This window comes from Tursiops truncatus, chromosome 21 (genome assembly GCF_011762595.2).
Source record: "Tursiops truncatus isolate mTurTru1 chromosome 21, mTurTru1.mat.Y, whole genome shotgun sequence".
NCBI lineage: Eukaryota > Metazoa > Chordata > Mammalia > Artiodactyla > Delphinidae > Tursiops > Tursiops truncatus.
Genome location: NC_047054.1, coordinates 21,597,810 through 21,623,528, shown reverse-complemented (window position 1 = coordinate 21,623,528; position 25,719 = coordinate 21,597,810). Strand labels below are relative to the sequence as shown.

Genomic DNA, 25,719 nt, shown 5'->3' with positions numbered 1-25,719 from the left:
TCCTACTGGTAGAGGGTTATTTAGTGTGTCTATGTGTGTTTCCTGAAAGGAAGCAGTGCTGTGTTTAGAGTTCAGGATTCTTAATCAGAAATCTAGTTAAGCTGTGAAATTACAATGGAACAGGTAGTTATAGCTAATTCGTCTAGTTTTCTCTTTATGTCTGATCTTAATGCCATAGACAGAAATGTTTGACTAGGTTTCTAGTAAAAAGCCTCTTTCCTTTGTAGGAACATTGGTTGCCTGCATTTACAATTTTATACGGAGCTCTAGAAGTAGACATGAAAATCAGTGGTGCAAAAAAAAACCAGTATGACTTGCAGTTCTTATCATTGAGAATATCGTTTCCTATTTCCTTTGTTCATTTCTGTGCTTTCTTCTCATCTACCCACATAGGAAGAGCGTTGGTGAAAAGCACAGAAACCAGTGACTTTTATGGCTGTGGAATTTCCATGGAGAAAAGAGCATCAGAACGCACCTGGACCATCTTTTGTCCCCGGCAAACCCTCCACACTCCCTGGCGTGTTCTGTGAATTTGAGTGCATGTGTGTTCAGGGTGCTTTCAGGGAGGAAGCACACCTAGCCTCTAGACAAGGTGGGGAGAGGCGGGGCGGGGCGGGGCGGGGGGGGGAGGATGAGAGAGACTGTGGAGCAAATGTTTTACAACCTGAACCTCAGAACTGTGATCCTCCAAGGAGAGCGCTACTTGAAGAAAAAAAAAAAAAGTCGAATGGCTTCTCAGGGATTTTATTTTCCGTGCACATGTAAGCCATAATTCCAGTACAGGCGGCAGTATTTAGAGCACTCAGATTTCAGTTCTGTTAAATGTGAAAGAGAGATCGACTGACCATTCATTGCTGTTCCGTAACTAGTGTAAAATATGTATATGTTTATCTTTATTTTTATAATATGCAAATACATTTAAATTTATACAGTTTGAAGCTTCTAGAGTTAGTTCACACTGGGTGCAATATTCTGATGAGAACTGTGCCAAGATGGGGCTGATTTCTTATTTTAGTATAGGACCTTTTGTTTATTCTTTAATTCTCTGCAGATTAAAAAAAAGATACGTATCTCTCTGCCCATGGATTAAGGGTTGGTTCATAGAGTCTGACGATAATCAGCAAGAACTTTGAACATGCATTTCAGGTCAGGCGGTGTCCGTCCTTTTAAATAAAGGTCCCTGCCTGTAACCTGTTGGGCAGGGTAGGAGGATTTTTCCTTTTCTTTGCCCCCACATATCACTAGTGTTGGGCAGAGTCTTCCTTGCTCCGGGCTTTGTGATGACTGTGAGTTGTTACTGGGTGATAGTCTGACGGAGGCCTGGCGATTAAGATTCTTCGGGGGACAGGGATTAAGGGATCCACAAATCCAAGGAAAAGCAGAGTTTTGCAATAGCTTCAGATAACCAGGAGTCAGTTCTGAAGCATGTAAAGAGCTCTGCTAATAAGTCCTTTCTTTTCTGCCCCCAGAAAAGAGTCTGTGAAATTTAGTAGAGCACTCTGAAAGCCCTCCACATCTGGTGTAAGACCGAAAGATAGCGAGTTGCCTAACTGGAGAGCATAAGCCCACATTGGTTATTTTATAAATACAGAGCCTCTGATTGGATGGTCTACTGCCAAGAACTAGTAAAACCCTGGTTTTAAAATCTCTGCGAGGTAAAACTTAAAAAGCCAACCAACCAAACTGCTCTCTCTTCTCCTCACCGGGGCCAAACAGCATCTGCTGCAATAGTAACAACATTCTTAGAAGAGTGTGCCTGACTCTGTTTACATCTGCCTCCTCTGCGTGTTGATTGAAAATGTGTAAAACTGTTTCTCACCCCTGTAAGGCAAGAAAAATGAGTCAGCTGGTATTATTCTTTTACTTCTTCTATAAAGTAGTGACTCTTGGAATGCCACAGTATACGACGTCCCCACATATTTTTGAAAGAAGAAACAAGCAAGTGGCTGCATTGTGAAAAATGGTGAATAATTTTTGTAGATTATTTTGTGCCCCAGGAGGTAACTTTATTAACTCCAGAACCTCAGTGAAACAAGTATGACTTCTTATAATCATAAAATCAAATGGGATCAGACTAGTTCTGCATTTTAATACTTGAATATGACACCTCAAATTTGCATTTTCTTTTGGAACAGTCACGAGATTCACCTTCTTAATCCTTTTGTCACAGTTCTCCTGTGCGTGTGTGTGTGTGTGTGTGTGTGTGTGTGTAAGTGTAAACTGAATGGTAACATTTAATTGCTTTATGGACCATTGAATTGTTGGGCATAAATGTTTTTTCAATCGGCACAAACAGTTCCTGAACTGTCAAATTAACCGACTTTGACCAGGAACAGACTTGTAAATGACTTCAGGCTAACTCCCCAGGGGACCATATTAAATGAAAATAAAAAAGCTCCTTTGGGTGACATACCCTGCAAAGTATGTGCTCTTGTCATGAACATAGATGCCCACATTCTTAATATCTGCTATTTTTGGACAAGTGATGTTTTGTGCTGTCATCTGAACCCTAGAGAAGCAGTATAAGAAGAAAGTTTGGTGTCACATATATTTTAGCAAAAAGGTCATCATGATAGAGGGTCATGTGACCAAAAGCAGCTCCAGAAAAGCTTGAGAACTTGCTTCACGGTTGGGGGAGGGTCGGAGATACAGAAAACATTCTGCTCTATAGGAATTTTCTTCGTTTATGCAGGAAGTTCCATTTTCTCTTTCAACACCTGGGAAGACTCAGCCGGGGAGGCTGACAGGCAATTCGTAAGCACAAGGGGAATCTTTTCCAACCAAGACGTCCCTGCCTCGCAAACAAAAGCCCTCCAAGTTTGTTATGGTTTCTATTCCTGCATCTTGTGGTATCAAAACCACTTCCTGGAATTGTAAAAGCGCTGCCAGAACAAATGTTTTTCCCTCTTGCAAGAAAAAACGACAGTGCTTGTATTTCACACTTGTGCACTGGACTCTCTTGAATGAATAAAATGGAAAGGGTTTGGTGTCATTCCTGATGAGGTGTGTGAATTGTAATTGTGGTTTCCTATTTAATTGTCATAACCAGGCAGAAATTTAAAAAAAAAAACAAAGAAGTTTAATAAAAACACAAAGAAATGGTTAAGCAGTTGTATTTCCAGAGTTGAGTTATTTCTGTCTGTTTTTGTTTGTTTCGGTTTTATCAGTTAGGAACTCACTACATTCCATTTTTAGTTCTGAAGGCACTTTTGAGCCACAGGAGGTAGATGGCGGCAGCTCTGGTTGTGGACTGAGCTCCCAGGAAGGAAACGACTGAATCTGTTTCATACTCTGCCTCCACCTTCAGGCTGGAGATTCAGGTCTTGAATATCGACCGTCTCTTAAACCAGAACCTTTTTTCAGCGATCTATGTTCCTATCAAAGCTTATAAAATTATGATTGGTTTGCAAGTTCCCTTCTCCTGGCCTTTCTTTGCCCCGGGGGAGGGGTGGGGTCTGTATTTGCTGGCTGAAGGGGCTGACCCTTGGGTACTGGTTCCCGCCCCACCCACCCCCAGCTTTTTGTTTGTTTGTTTGTTGTTGTTTCTAAAGGACTGTTGAGATAAGGATAAGGAAAGGAAAAGCATGTGGCTGCTTCTTGCAGAGGTAACAGCCTCTGGGGAAGGACCTGGTGCAGACGAGCCCTGCCCTGAGGCGCTGGGGCATTGGGGACACAGAAGAAAGGGCCCCCTCCACTAGGAGGGGCCTCACTGTGAAACTCCTGAGAAGGTAGGTGGGGCCACTGTGTGCTCTGAATCCATGTCTCCCTCTGCCAGTGGAAAAGCTGAAACCACGTGCTGATCAGAATTTTCCAGAGTAGCAAAGCATCCCAATGTTCACAGCAGCACTATTTACAATAGCCAAGACATGGAAGCAACCTAAATGTCCATCGACAGAGTCATGGATAAAGAAGATGTGGTATCTATAGACGATGGAATATTACTCAGCCGTAAAAAAGATCGAAATAATGCCACTTGCAGCAACATAGATGGACCTAGAGATTATCATACTAATTGAAGTGAGACAGAGAAAGACAAATATCATATGATATCACTTATATGTGCAATCTAATAAAGAATGATACAAATGAATTTATTTACAGAACAGAATCAGACTCACAGATCTCAGAATCAAACTTATGGTTACCCAAGGCGAAACGAGGGGAGCGGGGAATGAGAGATTAGGAGATTGGGATTGACATGTACACACTACTATATATAAAACAGGTAACTAATAAGGACCTACTGTGTATATAGCACAGGGAACTCTGCTCAATATTCTGCAATAACCTATATGGGAAAAGAATCTGAAGAAGAATGGATATATATGTATATAACTGATTCACTTCGCTGTGTACCTGAAACTAACACAACACTGGAAATCAACTATACTCCAATAAAAACTTTTTAAAAAAGCAGGGAAAGAAAAGGTATGCCCCCCATGGACGGGCTGGCTCTTACAGCTGTGTCCCAGGTAAAGCAAAGTCCTCAGATTCTGTGCCACCACTAACCCTCCTGAGTTGGAGAGAACACAAGGAACATCAATTGCCTCTTTGGGCCTCGTTTCCCTTCACCAGGAAGCTTGGGGTTCTTTAAACTTGCTAAGTAGGTCACAGACAAGCAGACGTCCCTGGTGACACTTTGAAACGCATTATTCATCACATACATATATCCTTCCCTCCCAAGGCTACGTCTCCTGTTTCATTGTGAGCTCTCTGAAGTAGATTCCTAGTTTGCTTTGAATACAGTGTCCCACAAGTGGTGGATTCAAAAGCTCAGGGTTTCCCTTGCCCGTGAGTTACCCGGCAGTGCTGGGAAGGAGGAACATCACCTGGCAGAACCGGCTCCCAGAACTGTTGCACCCAGTAGGGAGGGATGTAGAGTTACTGGAAGAGGTTTAGAAAGCACATGACCCTTTAAAATCTGGGTCTGACAGCATGAGAAAATTCCCCTGGTATCAGAAACCCTATTTGAATATTTAGGCTCAAGAAAGAAATATCTTCATCTTTATACACAAGAAATAACTCATTATTGCCCAAACGGCTCCATGAAACATTCGTGTCTCCTGAGTGACTAAGAAATGTTCCTCTGTAAAAGGGTTCTGAGAACTAGTAAGTTTGAGAAAGCTGCATAAATAAAGCTTAAATTTTTGCTGCAGGATTCAGAACCGTTTAGATGCTGAGATAAATTGTGAGTGTCCAAAAGGGGCACAGAATGCATTTCCACAGGGGCTGGAGAGTGGACGGATGTCTGTGGACATTCTCTGAGACCAGCATTTCCAAAGTACAGGATGTCTACTGCCAGTGAGACCGGGGCACTTGTAGGTGAGGCAGATGTAGGCTCAACCAATAGAGAATCACTTTTCTTTGGAGGCCTTTTACTTTCGTAGGAGGTAGGATTGTACGGTGGTTAAGATCACCCCTCCAGACGGCCTCCGTTGGAATCCTCACCATGCCATCTAGTTACCTTGTGCCTCAGCGTCCTCATGTGTAGGATGGAGAAAACCATCTACCTCATACAGCTGTGATGGATATCCAATGAGCTTCTATGTGTAAAGGACTTAGGACAGGGCTTAGTACCGGTCATCAAATACAGCTAATGTTATTCTATTAATGTGCATAGTTCTCTTTTTTACCGGGAAAGCTGGTCTCAAGTTCTTTGTCTTTGACTGTATCTAACTAGAATTCTTAACATTGTTTGTCTTCATCATATTTACTAACTGGTTATTCGCACTGGTGATAAAACAGCTGCTTTAAAAATAAATGCATTTAGAAAGAAATACTTCAAATGTATGAAAAAGAAAAATATGAAGTGAATAAGTGCAGGTGGTACACAAATATAGAAAAAATGGTGACGATACGGCAAAAATTATCAAGATGGTATGTGAGCATCTCGGTAACGTAATGGAGGGACCCAATCTGGGACCCAGCCTAACGCCAGCTACAGAGGGACCAGGCAATTTCCCCGGAAGTCTGAAGGACAACCCCACCACAAAAGCTTTTAAAGCTACTTCCCCCAGTTTTAAAATTTCTGCTAGAAAACTGTACAGAAAGATTACAGAAGAATGATTATTAGAAAATGAATATTTCTTAAATTTGAAATTGAAAGTAAGTTCTGCATTCTTAAATGTTTCTTTCAGTGCAGCCGAACTTTTCATACAAATACAACTCTGAAACTCGGGAAAATTCGATTTGTGAAAATGTTAATGTGCTTTCGGAAGCCCTTATAGGTATGACACTTTTTCTCTGAATATTTTACTGAAGGCAAACTGAAAAAGTGAACTCACATGTTTCACTCATCAGAAATCAAAGCAAAATCTCGCTAACCGATTTAGTACACATCAAACAGAACAAATTGCTTGGATTCATTTTATAGTCACTCAGTCCTTGAGAAATCATGGCATGAAATTAAGTTGGGTACAGGCCACATGCCCAGTGAGTGTTGAGGGGCAGATGTATAATGCCTGGCAACCCAGTAACGTTCATTTTCTTTTCTCTCCTGCTCCAAAAAGCATGTCAAGATGGCAGCTGAGCTCAGTGGAAATTCTCCCCAGCAAAACAAAGTGGGGAAAATTGTTATTTTTTTTAAAGAAAGAACCACAAACAATTATTTTTAAATTTCTGACAAGGGGCTTCCCTGGTGGCACAGTGGTTAAGAATCCGCCTGCCAATGCAGGGGACACAGGTTTGAGCCCTGGTCTGGGATGATTCCACATGCTGCAGAGCAACTAAGCCCATATGCCACAACTACTGAGCCCGTGCGCCACAACTACTGAACCCACATACCACAACTACTGAGGCCCGCGCACCTAGAGCCTGTGCTCCGCAACAAGAGAAGCCACCACAATGAGAAGCCCGCACACCGCAACGAAGAGTATAGCCCTGCTCGCCGCACTAGAGAAAGCCCGCGTGCAGCAACGAAGACCCAACACAGCCAAAAATAATAAATATATATTTTTAAAAATCTCTGACAATTGTCCTGAGGACATACAGCAAATGGAGAAATAGTCATTCTAGAAAATCTATGAAGTATAAGCTCAGCCAGCACCTGTGACCTTTGAGCCATGACCTCCCTAAACCCTCCCTGCCCACAGCTCCATGTTCTGGAAACGCTACCCTGGGTCCTCTCTTCTGAGCAGGCGTGGCCAAGAAGATGGAGGTTCTCTCTCCTGTTAATGCCCCATCTGGGGCTATGGTTTCACCTTGGGAGAGACAGGCTGCCCGCATCTCACATCCTCCCCAGTATTTTATTGCAGAAGCTCTATTCCAGGCAAGAGTGGCCAAGAGACTAGGGCCTCCTTGCACTCGTAGCGCTGAAGCTCCACCACAGGCAGGACAGACCAAGGCTACCGGGGGCTTGAATGCTCCTGCCCCAGCTCTCAAGCAGGGTGGAGATTCCACCCAGGAGGGGCCAAGAAGACAAGGGGCTACCGTTTCTGCCTCCCTCAGCGCCCACTTGTAGAGCAGGGGTGTCACTCCCAGAAAAAGAGGGTCCCCACCCTCAGTTCCAGTGTAGGGCACAGGGGTTTGTCCAGGGGCAAGGCAGGCCATAAGGATGAAGGTCTCCACCGCTCTGCCTGAGGAGGCTTTCTTTGGAACAGAGCCCAGAGAACTGCATACCTAAGCGTGTTGTCAAAAGCAATGGCGATGTGGTGGAGAGCATTAAAGGAGGCGGGTAGCTCCACGGTGCAAGTAAAGCAGCAGAGCGCCCGGAAGTTCAAGAGAACCAGAGAAAAAGCCCAGGAAGCGTCCTCCTGGGATCCCAGTCCATCTGGGGGTGCTCAGGCTGCACCACTGACGAGTAATCAGAGCAGGATTGGGACAGACTTCAAAGCATCCCCAAACCAACACACAGACCCACCAACACGGCAGAAGCTTCACTGGCACAACACAACCTCTGAAAAAATACTGACTGAACAGTAAGCTACTCCAACCCAGGGGGCTACTCCTAGGAAGCCAAGTTTGTAACTAAAAATCACACTTATTCCTGGGAGCCTGGAAGACTGCATGTCCAAGACGGAGCCCTCTCAGAAGTGATCAGAGAGGGAATTCCAAGCTGCTAGTCCCTGGCTGAATGTGGAGCCAAAAATGTAAATTCCCTGAAGTGGGATAGCAACCTACAAGCTAGACACACACCCAACAGTAAAGGGTAAAAAGCTAACCGAGGAAGGGGCTGAAGCACAACTTTTGACCAACAAGTGACTTATGCAGAACTAGAGCAACCCCTTGGAAACTAGGCTAAAAGATAAAAATAAGGGGGAAAATCTGAGCAGGGACATCAAAGAACACCCCCCCATAAAGGAAATTATGTAAGTAGTGATAAAAACTGTATAATTGCATACATCTTCTCCTTTCTTCTCTTGACTGGTTTAAAACAATTGCACAAAACAATATATAATATGTATTGTTGGTCCCATAACATAATGATAATAAAAGCACAAAGGAGGTGGGTAGGACTAAGCTGCATTGAAGTAAGGAAATGATACCAGATGGTAACTGAAATCCAAAGGAAGAAACAAAGTGAGCCAAAAGGGTAAATAAGAAAGCTTTTCTAACAAAAGTTATAGTGTATACTCCTTTCTTCTCTCTGCTTCTTTAAAAGGCATGTTAAAGTGATGATTATAACAATGTATTGTTTTGTAATATGTATAACAATAATAGCACCGAAAAGGGTGGAGGAAATGAAGTTATATAGGAGGAAAGTTTCTATATTTCACTGGAACTAAGCCAGTATAAATCTGAGGTAGACTCTGCTAAGTTAACATGTTTATTGTAAGATTTAGAGCAATCCTTAAGAAAGTAATTCAAAAATATATTTAAGAAACCATTAAAGGAATTAAAATGTTACACTAGAAAACACCCACTTACTGTAAAAGCAAGCCGTAAAAGGAGGAATAGAGGAGCAAAATGTTATGAGACATAGAACAAAAATCCGTATGGTAGACATAAATCTACCTACATCATTAATAACACTAATGTGAATGGATTAAGCAACTCAACCAAATGAGAGACTGTCTGATTGGATTAAAAATTATGCTTTCTACAAGAGGCAGATTTTAATTTAAAAATACAAATAGGTGGGAAGTAATAGGATGGGAAAAGATAAGCCAGGCAAAAAACCAAAACAAACAAAAAACAACCCAAAACAAAGAACAACCACCGCAACAGAGCTGGAGTGGCTACTAATATCAGACAAAATGGATAATAAAATAAGCAAACAAAATGTTACTAGAGACAAAGAGGCACATTTTATTATGAACATTGGTCAATCCATCAGGAAAGAAAGGAAATTTGAGACATGCACAAAAATATAAAGATTAAACAACACAGTACTAAATAACCAATGGTCAAAGAAGAAAGCACTAGAGAAATTAGAAAATGCTTTAAGATAAATGAAATTGAAAACACAAAATATGGAAATTTATGGGATATAGCTAAAGCAGTATGCTAGAGAAATTTAGAGCTGTAAATACCTATTTTCAAAAGAAGAAATATCTCAAATCAATAACCTAAACTTCACCTTCAGAAGCTAGAAAAAAGATAAGCACACTAAACCCAAAACAAGCAGAAGGGAGGAAATAAAAAAGAGCAGAAAAAGAGAACAGAAAAACAGAAAAAAAAAATCAACAAAACCAAAAGTTGATACTTCGGAGAGGTTCACGAAATCAACAAACCTTTGGCAGGACTGATCAAGAAAAGTTCAAATTTGACAGAAGACTCAAATTACTAAAACCTGAATAAAAGGACATCATTACTGACCTCATAGAAATAAAAAGGATTGTAAGAGAATGCTATGAACAACTGTATGGCTGTAACTTAGATCAGTGGTCCCCAACCTTTTTGGCACCAGGGACTGGTTTCGTGGAAGGCGATTCTTCTACAGACTGGTGGTGGGGTGGGGTAGTTCAGGAGGTAATGCGAGTGATGGGGAGAGGCAGATGAAGCTTCGCTCACTCGCTGCTCACCTCCTGCTGTGCGGCCTGGTTCCTAACAGGCCACAGACTGGTAGCAGTCTGCGGCCCGGAGCTTAGGGACCCCTGACTTAGATAACCCAGACAAAATGGACAAATTCCTACAGGCACAAATTATCAAAACCATCTCAAGAAGGAATAAGAAATCTGACTAGATCCAAGAAAAGGGACTGAATTTGTAATTTAAAACCTTCCCACAAATACTAGGACCAGATGGCTTCACTAGTGAAGTATACCAAATCTTGAAAGAACTAATACTAATCCTTTCCAAATTCTTCCAAAAAATAGAATAGCACTCTTGTGCTGCAAACAATACCATCAATAAAATGAAAAGACAACCCAAAATAGGAGAAAATATTTGCAAATCATATAACTGTTAAGGGACTTCTATCAGAATATATAAAGAACTCTCAAAACTCAGTAAGATAAATAACCCAATTTAAAAATGGGGATAGGATTTGAATAGATATTTCTCCAAAGAACATATGCAAGTAGTCAATAAGTACATGAAAAGATACTCAACATCACTGGCTATGAGGTAAATGCAAATCAAAATCTCAGTGAGGTACCGCCTCACACCTACCATGATGGCTATGATAAAAAAAAAAGATAGACAATAACAAGGGTTGACAAGGATGTGGAGAAATTGGAACTCTCACATATTGCTAGTAAAATTGTAAAGACACTTGGGCAAATAGTTTGGCAGTTCTTCAAAATGTTAAACATAGAGTTACCTATGACTGGATCATTCCACTCCTCTACTCCAAGTTTATACCCAAGAGAAATAAAAGCACACATCCATCCAAAACTTGTCAACAAATGTTTACGGCAGCACAACTCCTGATAGCCAAAAAGTGGAAACAACCCAAATGTGCATCTGCTGATGAATGGATAACTAAGATGTGGTATATCCATACAATGGAATATCATCTGGCAATAAAAAGAAATAGGTACTGACACGTTATCACTTGGAGGAACCTTAATGCTGGGTAAAAGAAGCCAGTGACAGAAGGCCACATGTTGTATGATTCCATTTATATGAAATATCCAGAATAGGCAAATATGCAGTGGTTGCTTAGGGCTGGAGAGAGGAGGGATAGGAAATAACTGCTAATGGGTACAGGGTTTCTTTTGGAGGAATGTATTGGTCATGGTTCTCTAGAGAAACAGAACCAGTAGCATATATTGGAAAGATTATAAGAAAGTGGATTGTGTGATTATGGAGGCTGGCAAGTCCAAAATCTGTAGAGCCAATGTCCCATTTGAAGGCCATCTATCAGGAGAATTCTGTCTTATTCAGGGCAAAGTCAGCCTTTTGGTCTACTCAGGCCTTCACCTGATTAGATGAGGCCCACCCACATAATGAAGGGCAATCTGCTGTTGTAAAAGCCAAGGGCCCGGGCTTCTATGAGAACAAAGGCAGAGCATGATGGGGTCAAATTGAGAATAGAATGATGAGTCTTTCTCATGAAGACACAGAACTGAAATAAAGGAAAATATCTGGGGGCAATGAGTTGTTAGGCAGCCGCCCAGTGGCACGGTAGAGTCCGAGGACATGAAAGCATATAGAGCCAGCAGCCTGTGCCCTAACAAAAGCCCTTCCACAATACTGTGCCTACTGAACACAGTTCCAATTCCTCGGTCAATTGGCATAAATCTCAGGTCGCTCTGTTCCCTCTACAGGTGTGCTTGAGACAATCAGTGCGACCACACCCAGTTCTGAGGGAAACACCTGTACCCACAGCACCTGCTGCCCCTCTTCCAGTCCAGCATCGCTGGTTGAAGTAGCAATGGGCAACTGGGCACCTAGGATGCAAAAGCTGTCCAGGCCAACCAGTGTCCTGCTGGAAATGCAGAAGACTGAGCCAACCAACAGCAGGAGCAGAGGGAATGTCGTGCTATGGAGAGCCTCGTCAGGGTGGCGGTTATGGCCACTTCCAGACCAAGGTTAAGATGGAGCACACAGCTGGCTGAAGCAGAGGAAGCTGGCTGAACAATGCAGAAAAGCACGCCAGGGACCACACCCCTGTGACTGGGTCTGGACACAGGGGTTCCTGGAGTCCCCTCCATTGTTCCAGTCCAAATATATTCCTAAAGTGGCACACCTCCTCTGAGTCCCACCCATTCCTAGAGGTAATTCAAATTGATCCCTGCATTTGCACCCCAAATACCCAGCTGCAGCAGTACCTCTTTCCTAGGAATTCCTTCACTCAATTATTGGGCACTCTAGAAAACCAACAAAGACACACAGTACAGCACAGGGCACTATACTCAATATTTTGTAATAACCTATAAGGGAAAAGAATCTGAAAAAGAATTTGTATATATATAAAATATCTATTATAAATAACATTATATAATGTTATTTATAATATATACAAATTTATATAAATTCTTTTTTCATATATATACATATATATATAACTGAATCACTTTGCTGTACACCTGAAACTAACACAACATTGTAAATCAACTAGACTTCAATTTAAAAAATGTAAAATTATTGGGCACTCAATACATGCTAGGTGCTGTGCAGCACTGGAGGTTTGGCACTAGATAAGGCAGACTGGGCCTCTGCACAGAGCTATTTTCTCGTGGTCAGAGCCCACTATGTTCGCTACTCACGCTGCATTACCCTCCTCCAGCCCTGTGCCCTGCACTCCCACACTCCCCGAGAGGTGCCTTTGGCTCACACTGTTTAGCAAGGTTCCTCTCCATAGAAATCCCCTCATCTGCTAAATGCCGCCCCCTCCCTGCAGCCTCCCAGGATCTCTCAGGCACAATTAACTCCCCTCTTTTCAACACAACTTAGCCCTTCTGTGGCCATCATGGCACTTCTGCCATTCTGCCTCAGAGTTGCAGTTATTTACACGCCTCTGTCATCTTCTCAACTTGAACTCGTTGAGAACAGGAACTGGGCCTGATTCCTATCACTGAATCTTCTCTCCAATGCATACTGGTTAAACCAAACTAAATTCAACTTGTGAGGAGCTGGGGAGAGAGAAAGTGAGGAGGACATACACGCTTTGCTGATTCTCAGCTTCCAATCCAAGCATACGGTCACAAGTCCCTCATTGTCACCCTGTCTCCTAGAGTACAATATAATTGGTGACATGTATCTAATGACTTTGGTCCAGCTGCCTTCCTCCGAATCCAAATCATCCCTAGCTCACAGACAAGCTAGTTATTTTTTCAGCCCTCGCACATGGTCAGTATCGCCCAGCCAGGAAGAAGGCATAATGAACTACTTCCAAGTGCTTTGAACGGGCAAAACTGTGTTTACACAATTACATGCAAACAAGCTAATGTGATGGCATTGCTGAGATTTAATAGTGCTGGGTCAGGAAATTATAGTCCCCTGCTTACACGTTTCACTGCAGATTGGTTTACGTGTCATCGGAAAAGAATCTCGATTTGGAGCTATTCCTTCGTGCACAGGGGGCTTGCTATAAATAAAGGGGTGGGGAAGGGAGTCCTTAAGTGAATTTTATTTCCTCCTGAGAGATGCATACAAAGGCAAGGGGATGACTGTCTCCATCTGGGCTCCAGCAGAAAATTCCACTAACTACGTGCAGGTGGCAGCAGCATAAATAATAATAATAAAGGAGGTTTTCTCATGTGTCCAGGCTTCTCTCTCAACCAGTTCTGCTAAGTGCTGTTGACCTTGCCAAGACTCTATGGACATAGGCCAGAGACACAGCTAACACAACATAAGAAAGAGCCCTGAGCTTGCAATCGGAGGCCTAGTTAAAGACCCAGAGAGCCACTAACTAGCCATGGATCTGGGGCATGTCCCTGGGCTTCTTTAGGCCTTAAACTGCTTATCTGCATACTCAACAATTGCTTAAAGTTCCTTCCAGGGTTATAGTTGAGTCTTTGCCAGGTCATTAGACTCCTGTCCCACAGCTACAACATTAGTGAGCTGACCCATCCACACGAGGGTCATTTTCTAATCACACGGTTCTCCACGTGACTAACCGTGTGTCTGCCACACGGTGGCCTAAGGTAATGGGGTTTGGCTGGGGTGCTGACACTTTGCCTCTTACTCACACATGGTATTAGGGGAACGGCCTCCAGAACCGCCGTCTCCTTAGCTACAGAGTCTAAAAGGCAGTTAATGAGCCAATTCATGAGATCACTGGCCTTCCAGGATTTTATCACTGGGTTATTTTTAAATTCAAGTGAAAAGAACTAAATGCTCAAGTTCTTAAATGGAGAGGTTGGAGGAGTGATCCATTTTCTGTGCAAGGGTGATCCCTTGTAAAAATGAGAGGGCATTCAACACAGCTAAAGGGAAACAGTCAATCTGGCTTCACCAGAAATGTTTACAACCTGGGGCCCCTATAGAATGCTGTTCTTGGAACCTGTGTTTTGAAAACGTGGACTGACTGGACTATAATGTGAGGCATTTCTGAGGCCAAACTCCCAGACAGAATCCAAAACAGACTTGGGTTGCATTATGAGGATTGTAAAATACAGATGTTAATCAAGTTGCTAAGAAGGATCATATCAGTAAACAACTTATTTTTGACATCTTGTGTCATCTGGCGCTATAAACATTCCCACACAGTGTGCTTTTCAAGTTTGCCCCTTTTGCACATATGCTGAGGCCACGGCAGTGGAAACTGGACCACTTTGGAGAGCAATTAGGAATAGCTATCAAAAGGCATCAATGTGTCCAAATTTTATCCCACTCTCAGCAATCTATCCCAATATCATAAAGATATGGCAAAAGATCTATGTATAAGAATGTTTCTAGCAAAAATTTAAAGCAACAATGGGGAAATAATTCAGTAGAAATATACGATAGTAAATATCATTAAAATGATGCTTAAGAATGTTTCATAACATAGAAAAATTTTTGCTACAATTTTAAGTGAAAAACAGAGGTTGTAAGTTTTTTTGTTTGTTTGTTTTTGTTTTTTGCAGTATGCAGGCCTCTCACTGTTGTGGCCTCTCCCGTCGCGGAGCACAGGCTCCGCGGCCATGGCTCACGGGCCCAGCCGCTCCGCGGCATGTGGGATCTTCCCGGACCGGGGCAAGAACACGTGTCCCCTGAATCGGCAGGCGGACTCTCAACCACTGCGCCACCAGGGAAGCCCTGTAAGTTTTATATATAATATTTTTTCAACACTTGTGAGAACAAATAGACAAAAAGATGCAAGACAAAATGCTACCAGATTACTTTAGATTTGGGAGGGCAGATGATGTTCCCCCCCCCCTTTCCACTTTACTCGGCTTTCCAAATTACCCACAATAAGTTTTACCTTGAAATTATAATATCATTACAAAAAACTGAGTGTCCCTTAGAGGACAACCCCTTCCCTCATTGGTGACCTTATTTCCCTGTTCATCACCACCATGCCTTTCTCCCTGCAGACGCAATGGACACAAGAAAATCAAAGCCACAGAATTCACTTCTGCAGGTGATGATTATAAATGTCACAGCCCATATTGACAAGTTTGATGGAGAGTTCCAAGATGGGTGGGTGGGGGCAATATCCTATCTATCTTCAAACCATTATTTTGAAGACAACAGGAAGAAACATGGCAAAATGGGCATCCATGGACCACTGCTTAGTGCTGAAACCCTAAGCATCACCCAAGAGCCAGATGAACGCAGACTAACCCAGCACATCTCCATCCTCCAGGAAGGCCCTGGGGACTTCACACTTTCTCTTGGAACAGGCTTTTTACTTGGTGAAAGCCTGGAACTACAGGAAGGTTCCAGCATTTTGTCCCCTAAATTAAATCATCCTAAAAGAAGTCAGGGTAGGAGATTGGTTCAAGATGGTGGAGTAGAAGGACGAGCTCTCACTCCCTCTTGCAAGAGCACCAGAATCACAACTAACTGCTGAACAATCATCGACAGGAAGGCACTGGAACTCACCAAAAAAGGTACCCCACATCCAAAGACAAAGGAGAAGCTGCAGTGAGATGATAGGAGGGGCGCAATCACAATAAAATAAAATCCTGTAACTGCAGGGTGGGTGACTCACAAACTGGAGAACACTTATACCACAGAAGTCCACCCACTGGAGTGAAGGTTCTGAGCCCCACGTCAGGCTTCCCAACCTGGGGGTCTGGCAATAGGAGGAGGAATTCCTAGAGAATCAGACTTTGAAGGCTAGTGGGATTTGATTGCAGGACTTCGATAGGACTGGGGGAAACAGAGACTCCACTCTTGTAGGGCACATACAAAGTAGTGTGCACATCAGGACCCAGGGGAAGGAGCGGTGACCCCATAGGAGACTGAACCTGACCTACCTGCTAGTGTTGGAGGGTCTCCTGCAGAGGCGGGGGGCACCTGTGGCTTACCAAGAGACAAGGACACTGGCAGCAGAAGTTCTGGGAAGTACTCCTTGGCATGAGCCCTCCCTGAGTCTGCCATTAGCCTGACCAAAGAGCCTGTAGCCTAAAGTGCAGGGTCGCCTCAGGCCAAACAACCAAAAGGGAGGGAACTCAGCCCCACCCATCAGACAAGCGGATTAAAGTTTTACTGAGCTCTGCCCACCAGAGCAACACCCAGCTCTACCCACCGCCAGTCCCTCCCATTAGAAACTTGCACAAGCCTCTTAGATAGCCTCAACCACTGGAGGGCACACAGCAAAAGCAAGAAGAACTACAATCCTGCAGCCTGTGGAACAAAAACCACATTCACAGAAAGATAGACAAGATGAAAAGGCAGAGAGCTATGTACCAGATGAAGGAACATGATAAAACCCCAGAAAAACAACTAAATGAAGTAGAGATAAGCAACCTTCCAGAAAAAGAATTCAGAATAATGATAGTGAAGATGATCCAGGCCCTTGGAAAAAGAATGGAGGCAAAGTTTGAGAAGATGCAAGAAATGTTTAATAAAGACCTAGAAGAATTAAAGAACAAACAAACAGAGATGAACAATACAGTAACTGAAACGAAAAATACACTAGAAGGAATCAACAGCAGAATAACTAAGGCAGAAGAACGGATAAGTGACCTGGAAGACACAATGGTGGAACTTACTGCTGCGGAACAGAATAAAGAGAAAAGGATGAAAAGAAATGAAGACAGCCTAAGAGACCTCTGGGACAACATTAAACGCAACAACATTCGCATTATAGGGGTCCCAAAAGGAGAAGAGAGAGAAAGGACCCGAGAAAATATTTGAAGAGATTACAGTCAAAACTTCCCTAACATGGGAAAGGAACTAGCCACCCAAGTCCAGGAAGCACAGAGAGTACCATACAGGATAAACCCAAAGAGAAACACACAGAGACACATAGTAATCAAATTGGCAAAAATTAAAGGCAAAGAAAAATTATTAAAAGCAGCAAGGGAAAAACAACAAATACCATACAAGGGGACTCCCATGAGGTTAACAGCTGATTTCAGCAGAAACTCTACAAGCCAGAAGGGAGTGGATGATATACTTAAAGTGATGAAAGGGAAGAACCTACAACCAAGATTACTCTACCCAGCAAGGATCTCACTCAGATTCAAGAGAGAAATCAAAAGCTTTAGAGACAAGCAAAAGCTAAGAGAATTCAGCACCACCAAACTAGCTCTACAACAAATGCTAAAGAACCTTCTCTAATTGGGAAACAGAAGAGAAGAAAAGGACCTACAAAAACAAACAGAAAACAATTAAGAAAATGGTAACAGGAACATACATAACGATAATTACGTTAAATATGAATGGATTAACTGCTCCAACCAAAAGACACAGGCTTGCTGAATGGATACAAAAACAAGACCCATACATATGCTGTCTACAAGAGACCCACTTCAGACTTAGGGACACATACACACTGAAAGTGAGGGGATGGAAAAAGATATTGCATGCAAATGGAAATCAAAAGAAAGCTGGAGGGGCTTCCCTGGTGGCGCAGTGGTTGGGAGTCCGCCTGCCGATGCGGGGGACACGAGTTTGTGCCCCGGTCCAGGAAGATCCCACATGCCGCACAGCGGCTGGGCCCGTGAGCCATGGCCGCTGGGCCTGTGCGTCCAGAGCCTGTGCTCCGCAACAGGAGAGGCCACAACAGTGAGAGGCCCACGTACTGCAAAAAAAAAAAAAAAAGAAAGCTGGAGAAGCAATACTCATATCGGATAAAATAGACTTTAAAATAAAGAATATTACAAGACACAAGGAAGGACAGTACGTAATGGTCAAAGGATCAATCCAAGAAAAAGACATAACAATTATAAATATATATGCACCCAACATAGGAGCATCTCAATACATAAGGTAACTGCTAACAGCTATAAAAGAGGAAATAGACAGTAACACGGTAATAGTGGGCGACGTTAACACCTCACTTACACCAATGGACAGATCACTGAAACAGAAAATTAGTAAGGAAATACAAGCTTTAAATGGCACAGAGACCAGATAGATTTAATTGATATTTATAGGGCATTCCATCCAAAAACAGCAGATTACGCTTTCTTCTCAAGTGCACATGGAACATTCTCCAGGACAGATCACATCTTGTCTATGTGACCAAGCCTCAGTCACAAATCAAACCTTGGTAAATTTAAGTAAACTGAAATCATATCAAGCATCTTTTCTGACCACAACGCTATGAGATTAGAAATCAATTACAGGGAAAAAATCGTAAAAGACACAAGCACATGGAGGCTAAACAATACATTTCTAAATAACCAAGAGATCACTGAAGAAATCAAAGAGGAAATCAAAAAATACCTAGAGACAAATGACAATGAAAACACGACGATCCAAAACCTATGGGATGCAGCAAAAGCAGTTCTAAGAGGGAAGTTTATAGCTATACAATCCTACCGCAGGAAGCAACAAACATCTCAGACAACCTACGTTACACCTAAAGGAACCAGAGAAAGAAGAACAAACAAAACCCCAAGTTAGTAGAAGGAAAGAAGTCATAAAGATCAGAGCAGAAATAAATGAAATAGAAACAAAGAACACAATAGCAAAAATCAATAAAAATAAATGCTGGTTCTTTGAGAAGATAAACAAAATTGATAAACCATTAGCCAGACTCATCAAGAAAATGAGGACTCAAATCAATAAAATAAGAAATGAAAAAGGAGAAGTTACAACATCGCCATAGTTACAACATAGTTAAACCGCAGACATACAAAGCACCCTAAGAGACTACTACAAGCAACTCTACGCCAATAAAATGAACAACCTGGAAGAAATGGACAAATTCTTAGAAAGGTATATAACCTTCCAAGGCTGAACCAGGAAGAAATAGAAAATATGAACAGACCAATCATAAGTAATGAAATTGAAACTTTGATTAAAAATCTTCCAATAAACAAAAGCCCAGGACTAGATGGCTTCACAGGTGAATTTTATCAAACATTTAGAGAAGAGCTAACACCCATCCTTCTCAAACTCTTCCAAAATATTGCAGAGGAAGGAACATTCCCAAACTCATTCTACGAGGCCACCATCACCCTGATACCAACACCAGACAAAGATACTACAAAAAAAGAAAATTACAGACCAATATCACTGATGAATATAGAGGCAAAAATCCTCAACAAAATACTAGCAAACAGAATCCAACAACACAGTAAAAGGATCATACATCATGATCAAGTGGGATTTATCCTAGGGGTGCAAGGATTCTTCAATATACGCAAATCAATCAATGTGATACACCATATTAACAAACTGATGAAGAAAAACCACATGATCATCTCAATAGATGCAGAAAAAGCTTTTGACAACACCCATTTATGAAAACAACTCTCTAGAAAGTGGGCATAGAGGGAACCTATCTCAACATAATAAAGGCCATATATGACAAACCCACAGCAAACATCACTCTCAATGGTGAAAAACTGAAAGCATTTCCTCCAAGATCAGGAACAAGACAAGGATGTCCACTCTCACCACTATTATTCAACATAGTTTTGGAAGTCCTAGCCACGGCAATCAGAGAAGAAAAATAAAAGGAATCCAAATTGGAAAAGAAGAAGTAAAACCGTTACTGTCTGCAGATGACATGATACTATACAGAAAGAATCCTAAAGATGCCACCAGAAAACTACTAGAGCTAATCAATGAATTTGGTAAAGTTGCAGGATACAAAATTAATACACAGAAATCTCTTGCATTCCTATACACTAATGATGAAAAATCTGAAAGAGAAATTAAGGAAACACTCCCATTTACCACTGCAACAAAAAGAATAAAATACCTAGGAATAAACCTACCTAGGGCAACAAAAGACCTGTATGCAGAAAACTGTAAGACACTGATGAAAGAAATTAAAGATGATACAAACAGATGGAGAGATATACCATGTTCTTGGATTGGAAGAATCAATATTGTAAAAATGACTCTATTACCCAAAGCAATCTACAGATTCAATCCAACCCCTATCAAATTACCAATGGTATTTTTTACAGAACTAGAACAAAAAAATCTTAAAATTTGTATGGAGATACAAAAGACCCCAAATAGCCAAAGCAGTCTTGAGGGAAAAAAACAGGGCTGGAGGAATGAGACTCCCTGACTTCAGACTATACTACAAAGCTACAGTAATCAAGACAATATGGTACTGGCACAAAAACAGAAATATAGATCAATGGAACAGGATAGAAATCCCAGAGATAAACCCACACATCTATGGTCAAGTAATCTATGACAAACGAGGCAAGGATATACAATGGAGAAAAGACAGTCTCTTCAATAAGTGGTGCTGGGAAAACTGGCCAGCTACATGTAAAAGAATGAAATTAGAACACTCCCTAACACCATACACAAAAATAAACTCTAAATGGATTAGAGACCTAAATGTAAGACTGTACACTATAAAACTCTTAGAGGAAAATATAGGAGGAACACTCTTTGACATAAATCACAGCAAGATCTTTTTTGATCCACCTCCTGGAGTAGTGGAAATAAAAACAAATAAACAAATGGGACCTAATGAAACTTGAAAGCTTTTGCAAAGCAAAGGAAACTACAAACAAGACAAAACGACAACCCTCAGAAGGGGAGAAAATATTTGCAAATGAATCAACGGACAAAGGATTAATCTCCAAAATACATAAACAGCTCATGCAGATCAATATTGAAAAAAACAAGCAACCCAATCCAAAAATGGGCAGAAGACCTAAATAGACATTTCTCCAAAGAAGACATACAGATGTCCAAGAAGCACATGAAAAGCTGCTCAACATCACTAATTATTAGAGAAATGCAAATCAAAACTACAATGAGGTATCACCTCACACCAGTTAGAATGGGCATCATCAGAACATCTACAAACAACGCATGCTGGAGAGGGTGTGGAGAAAAGGGAACCCTCTTGCACTGTTGGTGGGAATGTAAGTTGATACAGCCACTATGGAGAATAGTATGGAGGTTCCTTAAAAAACTAAAAATAGAACTACCATATGACCCAGCAATCCCACTACTGGGCATGTACCCAGAGAAAACTATAATTCAAAAAAACACATGCACCCCAATGTTCACTGCAGCACTGTTTACAATAGCCAGGTCATCAAAGCGACATAAATGCCCATCGACGCAACATAAATGCCCATCAACAGACGAATGGGTAAAGAAGATGTGGTACATATATACAACAGGATATTACTCAGCCATAAAAAGGAACAAAATTGGGTCATTTGTAGAGATGTGGATGGATCTAGAGACTGTCATACATAATGAAGTAAGTCTGAAAGAGAAAAAGAAATATCGTATATTAACGCATATATGTGGAACTTAGAAAAGTGGTACAGATGATCTGGTTTGCAGGGCAGAAATAGAGACAGAGATGTAGAGAACAAACGTATGGACACCAAGAGGGGAAAGTGGTGTTTGGGGGTGTGGTGGTGGTGGTGGGATGAACTGGGAATTTGGGATTGACCTGTATACACTAATATGTATAAAATGGATAACTAATAAGAACCTGCTGTATAAAAAAATAAAATAAAATTCAAAAATAAAATAAAAGAAAAGAAGTCAGGGTAGTGCTAAGGTAAATCAGAGAGCAGACTCAAGCCTTGGGACTTTGGGCCATGTCCAGCATAGGAGCTTTTCCTGGAAGTTTGCCTCGTGGGATAACCCTGAATGTGCTTTGTAAGTTACACAGCACAGGAAGAAATCACATATGAAATGCTGGAACTGGGGGTGGAATCACAGAGGAAGAGGAGGTTATAGAGCATACACAGGGGTTTTAAAATACATTCAAAGACAGAGTCTGGAGGAAGATCCCCCAGAGTATTAACATCTCTGAATGACGAAATTATTGGTGTTGTTATTTTCCCTGTGATGCTATCCTGTATTTTCCAATGTTTGTATGTGTTGTGTTTGTAAGGAAAAGAGTTATTTTTATTTTTAACATGATAATTGAGGGATATGCAGAAAAGTCCATAGAAAAGACTCAGAAGGTGGTGGAGTAAGAGATCAATCTTCGTTTTTTTTAATACTTTCTTGGCATTTTCTAATTGTTTTGCAATGAAACTGCATTCCATTTCCCATCAGAAAAAAAAAAAAAAAACAGTTTTTTAAATGCATCCTCAATGGATTGTGGAGAAATGTTTTGTTTTCACAGCTAAGATGAAACAGGGTGGGAGGGGGAGGGATTTTCTCAGTGATTTGTTAGGTCTGGTTCATTAGAGGTCCACCTCAAGCCCAATGCTGTCAAAATTATTTACTAAGCATTTATTAAATAGTTAGGACTGTGCAAGAGTTCATTTGCTTCATTCATTCATTCAGAAATATTTTTATAACTATGTTTGCCTGTCCTGAAGAAACTTTCTGTCTTGCTGAGAATATAGATAAGTTAACAAACTATTATAGTCCTTCCTCAATATCCACGGGGGCTTGGTTCCAGGATCGCCCCCTGACCCATGCCATACCAAAATCTCAGGATGCTCACGTGCCCTATATAAAATGGTGCAGGGACTTCCTTGGCAGTCCAGCAGTTAAGACTCTGTGCTTCCACTGCTGGGGCCACAGGTTCAATCCCTGGTTGGGGAACTAAGATCCTGCATGCCATGCAGCATGGCCGAAAAAGCAATAATAATATAAATAAATAAATAAAATGGTGCAGCACAGTTTGTGCTCTGTATCCGAGGGTTCTGCATCCACGGATTTGGATCTGCAGTTGGTTGAATCTGAGGATGCAGAACCGGAGGATACACAGAGCCACCTGTATAGTACAGCAGTGGTTCTTAAAATTTAGCATGCATCAGGATCATCTGAGGGGGTACTTCTTAAATCATAGGTTGCTGGGCTCTATCTTCAGACTTTCTGAGTCGGTCAGTCTGATCCCAGATGATATTGGTGCTGCTGACCTGGGCTTCGCCCTTGGAGGACCACTGCATTATAAATGCTTGAAAGAGAGATAGCAGGTAGGGTGCTCTGGGAGCTCTGAGTTGCACCTCCATCAGATGGTGCGTCCCTATTGAAAGCTTTGAAAGTTGGGATGGGGGGAAAGGGAGAGGACGGGCCTGCAAGGCAGGATTTGCAATTAGTCCATGGAATCCTTGAAGCCTTACCAGGTAGATCTCTAGCCTACCATGCTGCCTCTTTCTGGATCTGACAACAGCCATTAACTCTTTTCCTGCTACTCTCTGGGACAGAATTCTCCCAATTCCATTTCTCTCCTACTTCCTCCCAAAACATTTTCCAGGCTCCAATGAAATCAGATATTCTACCTCTTCCAAAAAAGGACAGGCTTCCACCTGTAGGTGGCTAAAAATTGGCCTCAAAATAAAAAGGATCCCAAAGTACTTAAAACCGTGTTGAAGCCATGATGTAGGCTGAATGTTTGTGTCCCCCCAGAATGCATGTGTTGAAACCTAACCCCAAATGGGATTGTATTAGGAGGTGGGGGCCAATGGGAAGTGATTAGATCATAAGGGTGGAGCCCTCATGAATGGGATTAGTGCCCTTATAAAGAGTCCCCAGAGAGTGCCTTTGCTTTCTCTGCCACATGAGGACCCAGGGAGAAGCTGACCTGGTCTATGAACCAGGAAGCCAACCATCATCAGACACGGAATCTACCAATACCTTGATCTTGGACTGCTAAGCCTCCAGAACTGTGAGAAATAAATTTCTATTTTATATAAGCCACCCAGTCTATGGTATTCTGTTATAGCAGCCTGAACGGACTAAGGCACACCATTAGACACATGAAAGCATAAACTCACCACTAGTGAGACAGATCACTAAAATTCAAGCCCTTTAAGAAGGAGGCTTTGATAATAATATGAGTACGATTAGGGCCTGCAGAGACTCTTCTGGGCATGGGAGGAAGACAAGGACCAACACCCACAACACTGGAAATGCTAATAAAACTGACCATGTTGGGTAAAGCCTTTGCTGAGGATGCAGTGACCCTGTGTAGTGACTCTGTTTTATAAGTGCATAATGTAACCAATGGTTTATCCAAGCCTGTGATCATAAAATGTTACAAAGGCTTCCTATATTATTAAAATAGTAAGGCCACTTATAAAATACTTTATGGATGAAGGTCAAAAAGATGATTACAGTGTTCCCTGGGTAGAAGTTCAGCTATATACAGGCTAAAAGCCAAACAGAAATGTCACAAGCTTCATTTTCTGCACCCACGAACATTGTATTTTGTCAACTAGGGCAGAGTTTAAATGTACCAGGACAGCTAACTCTTTAAAAGGATCCATAGAGCATATAATATTGCAGTAGTATACATACTCTCTAATTTATATTTTATATAAACTTGGAGTTTTACATATTAGGTGTCAGGGGTTATATCTGCAAATCTGAACGTCTGTAAGAGAGTCAGTATGTCATTACCTCATTTTTTCTCTTGAACAAATGTGTGTGTTTAAGGACCAAATATGAGAACAGCATAGAGAGGGGAAATTTTGGAGTCAAATTCATGCAGGTGAAATGATTTGTAGATCTCTCTTTTAACCTGGTGAATATTACCACTCACTTGTTCTTTCTTTCCCTTTCCTTGTCTTGCAGCTGATCTGATTTCTATTCCTCTATGTCTTAGGATACTACTTAGGGCAGTGAGAATACCATCCGTGAGAACGTTTTTCCCCAAATGCTTCATTTTACATTTTACCTCCAGATAGGTTACGGATAGAGTTGATTTAAGCTCTTGTTTGTACATTAATTCAGGGCATCAGAGTTTCATGATTCTCTTTTAAAAGTGCTTATCTTGCATGTAAGAACTAGCCTGGTGAGCAAAAGATGAGGTGGAAATTACTATACCCAGTTTACAGATAGGAAAACCAGGACAATATAAATAAAAATCTTTGTTTTGAAATGGCATTTGTTCTTTAGAAATACCACCAAAATGGTCCTGGAAATATGTTTTACTACTTGTCAGAAAAAAAAAAGATTTTTTTTAATACACACCTAAATAAATTCCAAAGAGGAATAAGGAGGTTAAACGTAAAAACTAAAATGAAACAAACACTGGGAAAACAGTGAATATTTACTTGATTTCAGAATAGGGTTGGATTTTCTAAGAGCCATAAAGGAAATCACCACATTTGATTATTATGTATATCTTTTAAAAGTTCTGTCCATCTAAAAATACCATAGACAAAATAAGTGAAAGACAAATTTAAAAAAATATTTGCAACATACATGAAGCGATGGTATACAATAAAAAGAAACTGTAAAAATCAATTAAATTTAGCAAAATTATTGAACAACCTGGACAATTCACAAAAGGAGAAATGCAAATAGCAAATACACATATGAAAATTTTGGACTACATTATTTATGAAATGCACATTATGATTGTGCATACCCAACTAGCAA

General features: G+C 41.4%; 1 protein-coding gene across 6 annotated transcripts in view; it reads left to right on the top strand.

Annotated features, from left to right (window-relative positions):
• Positions 1-3,109, top strand: part of MFHAS1 (multifunctional ROCO family signaling regulator 1) — a 109,926-nt gene extending 106,817 nt beyond the window's left edge. For all 6 annotated transcript variants that reach the window (XM_019921352.3, XM_033848885.2, XM_019921346.3 and 3 more), the window contains 2 exons: positions 394-592; positions 2,693-3,109. In XM_019921352.3, the coding sequence (XP_019776911.2) occupies positions 394-427 (34 nt within the window). In that variant the 3' untranslated portion in view covers positions 428-592; positions 2,693-3,109. The remainder of the gene's footprint in view (positions 1-393; positions 593-2,692) is intronic.
• The last annotated feature ends 22,610 nt before the right edge of the window (positions 3,110-25,719 follow it).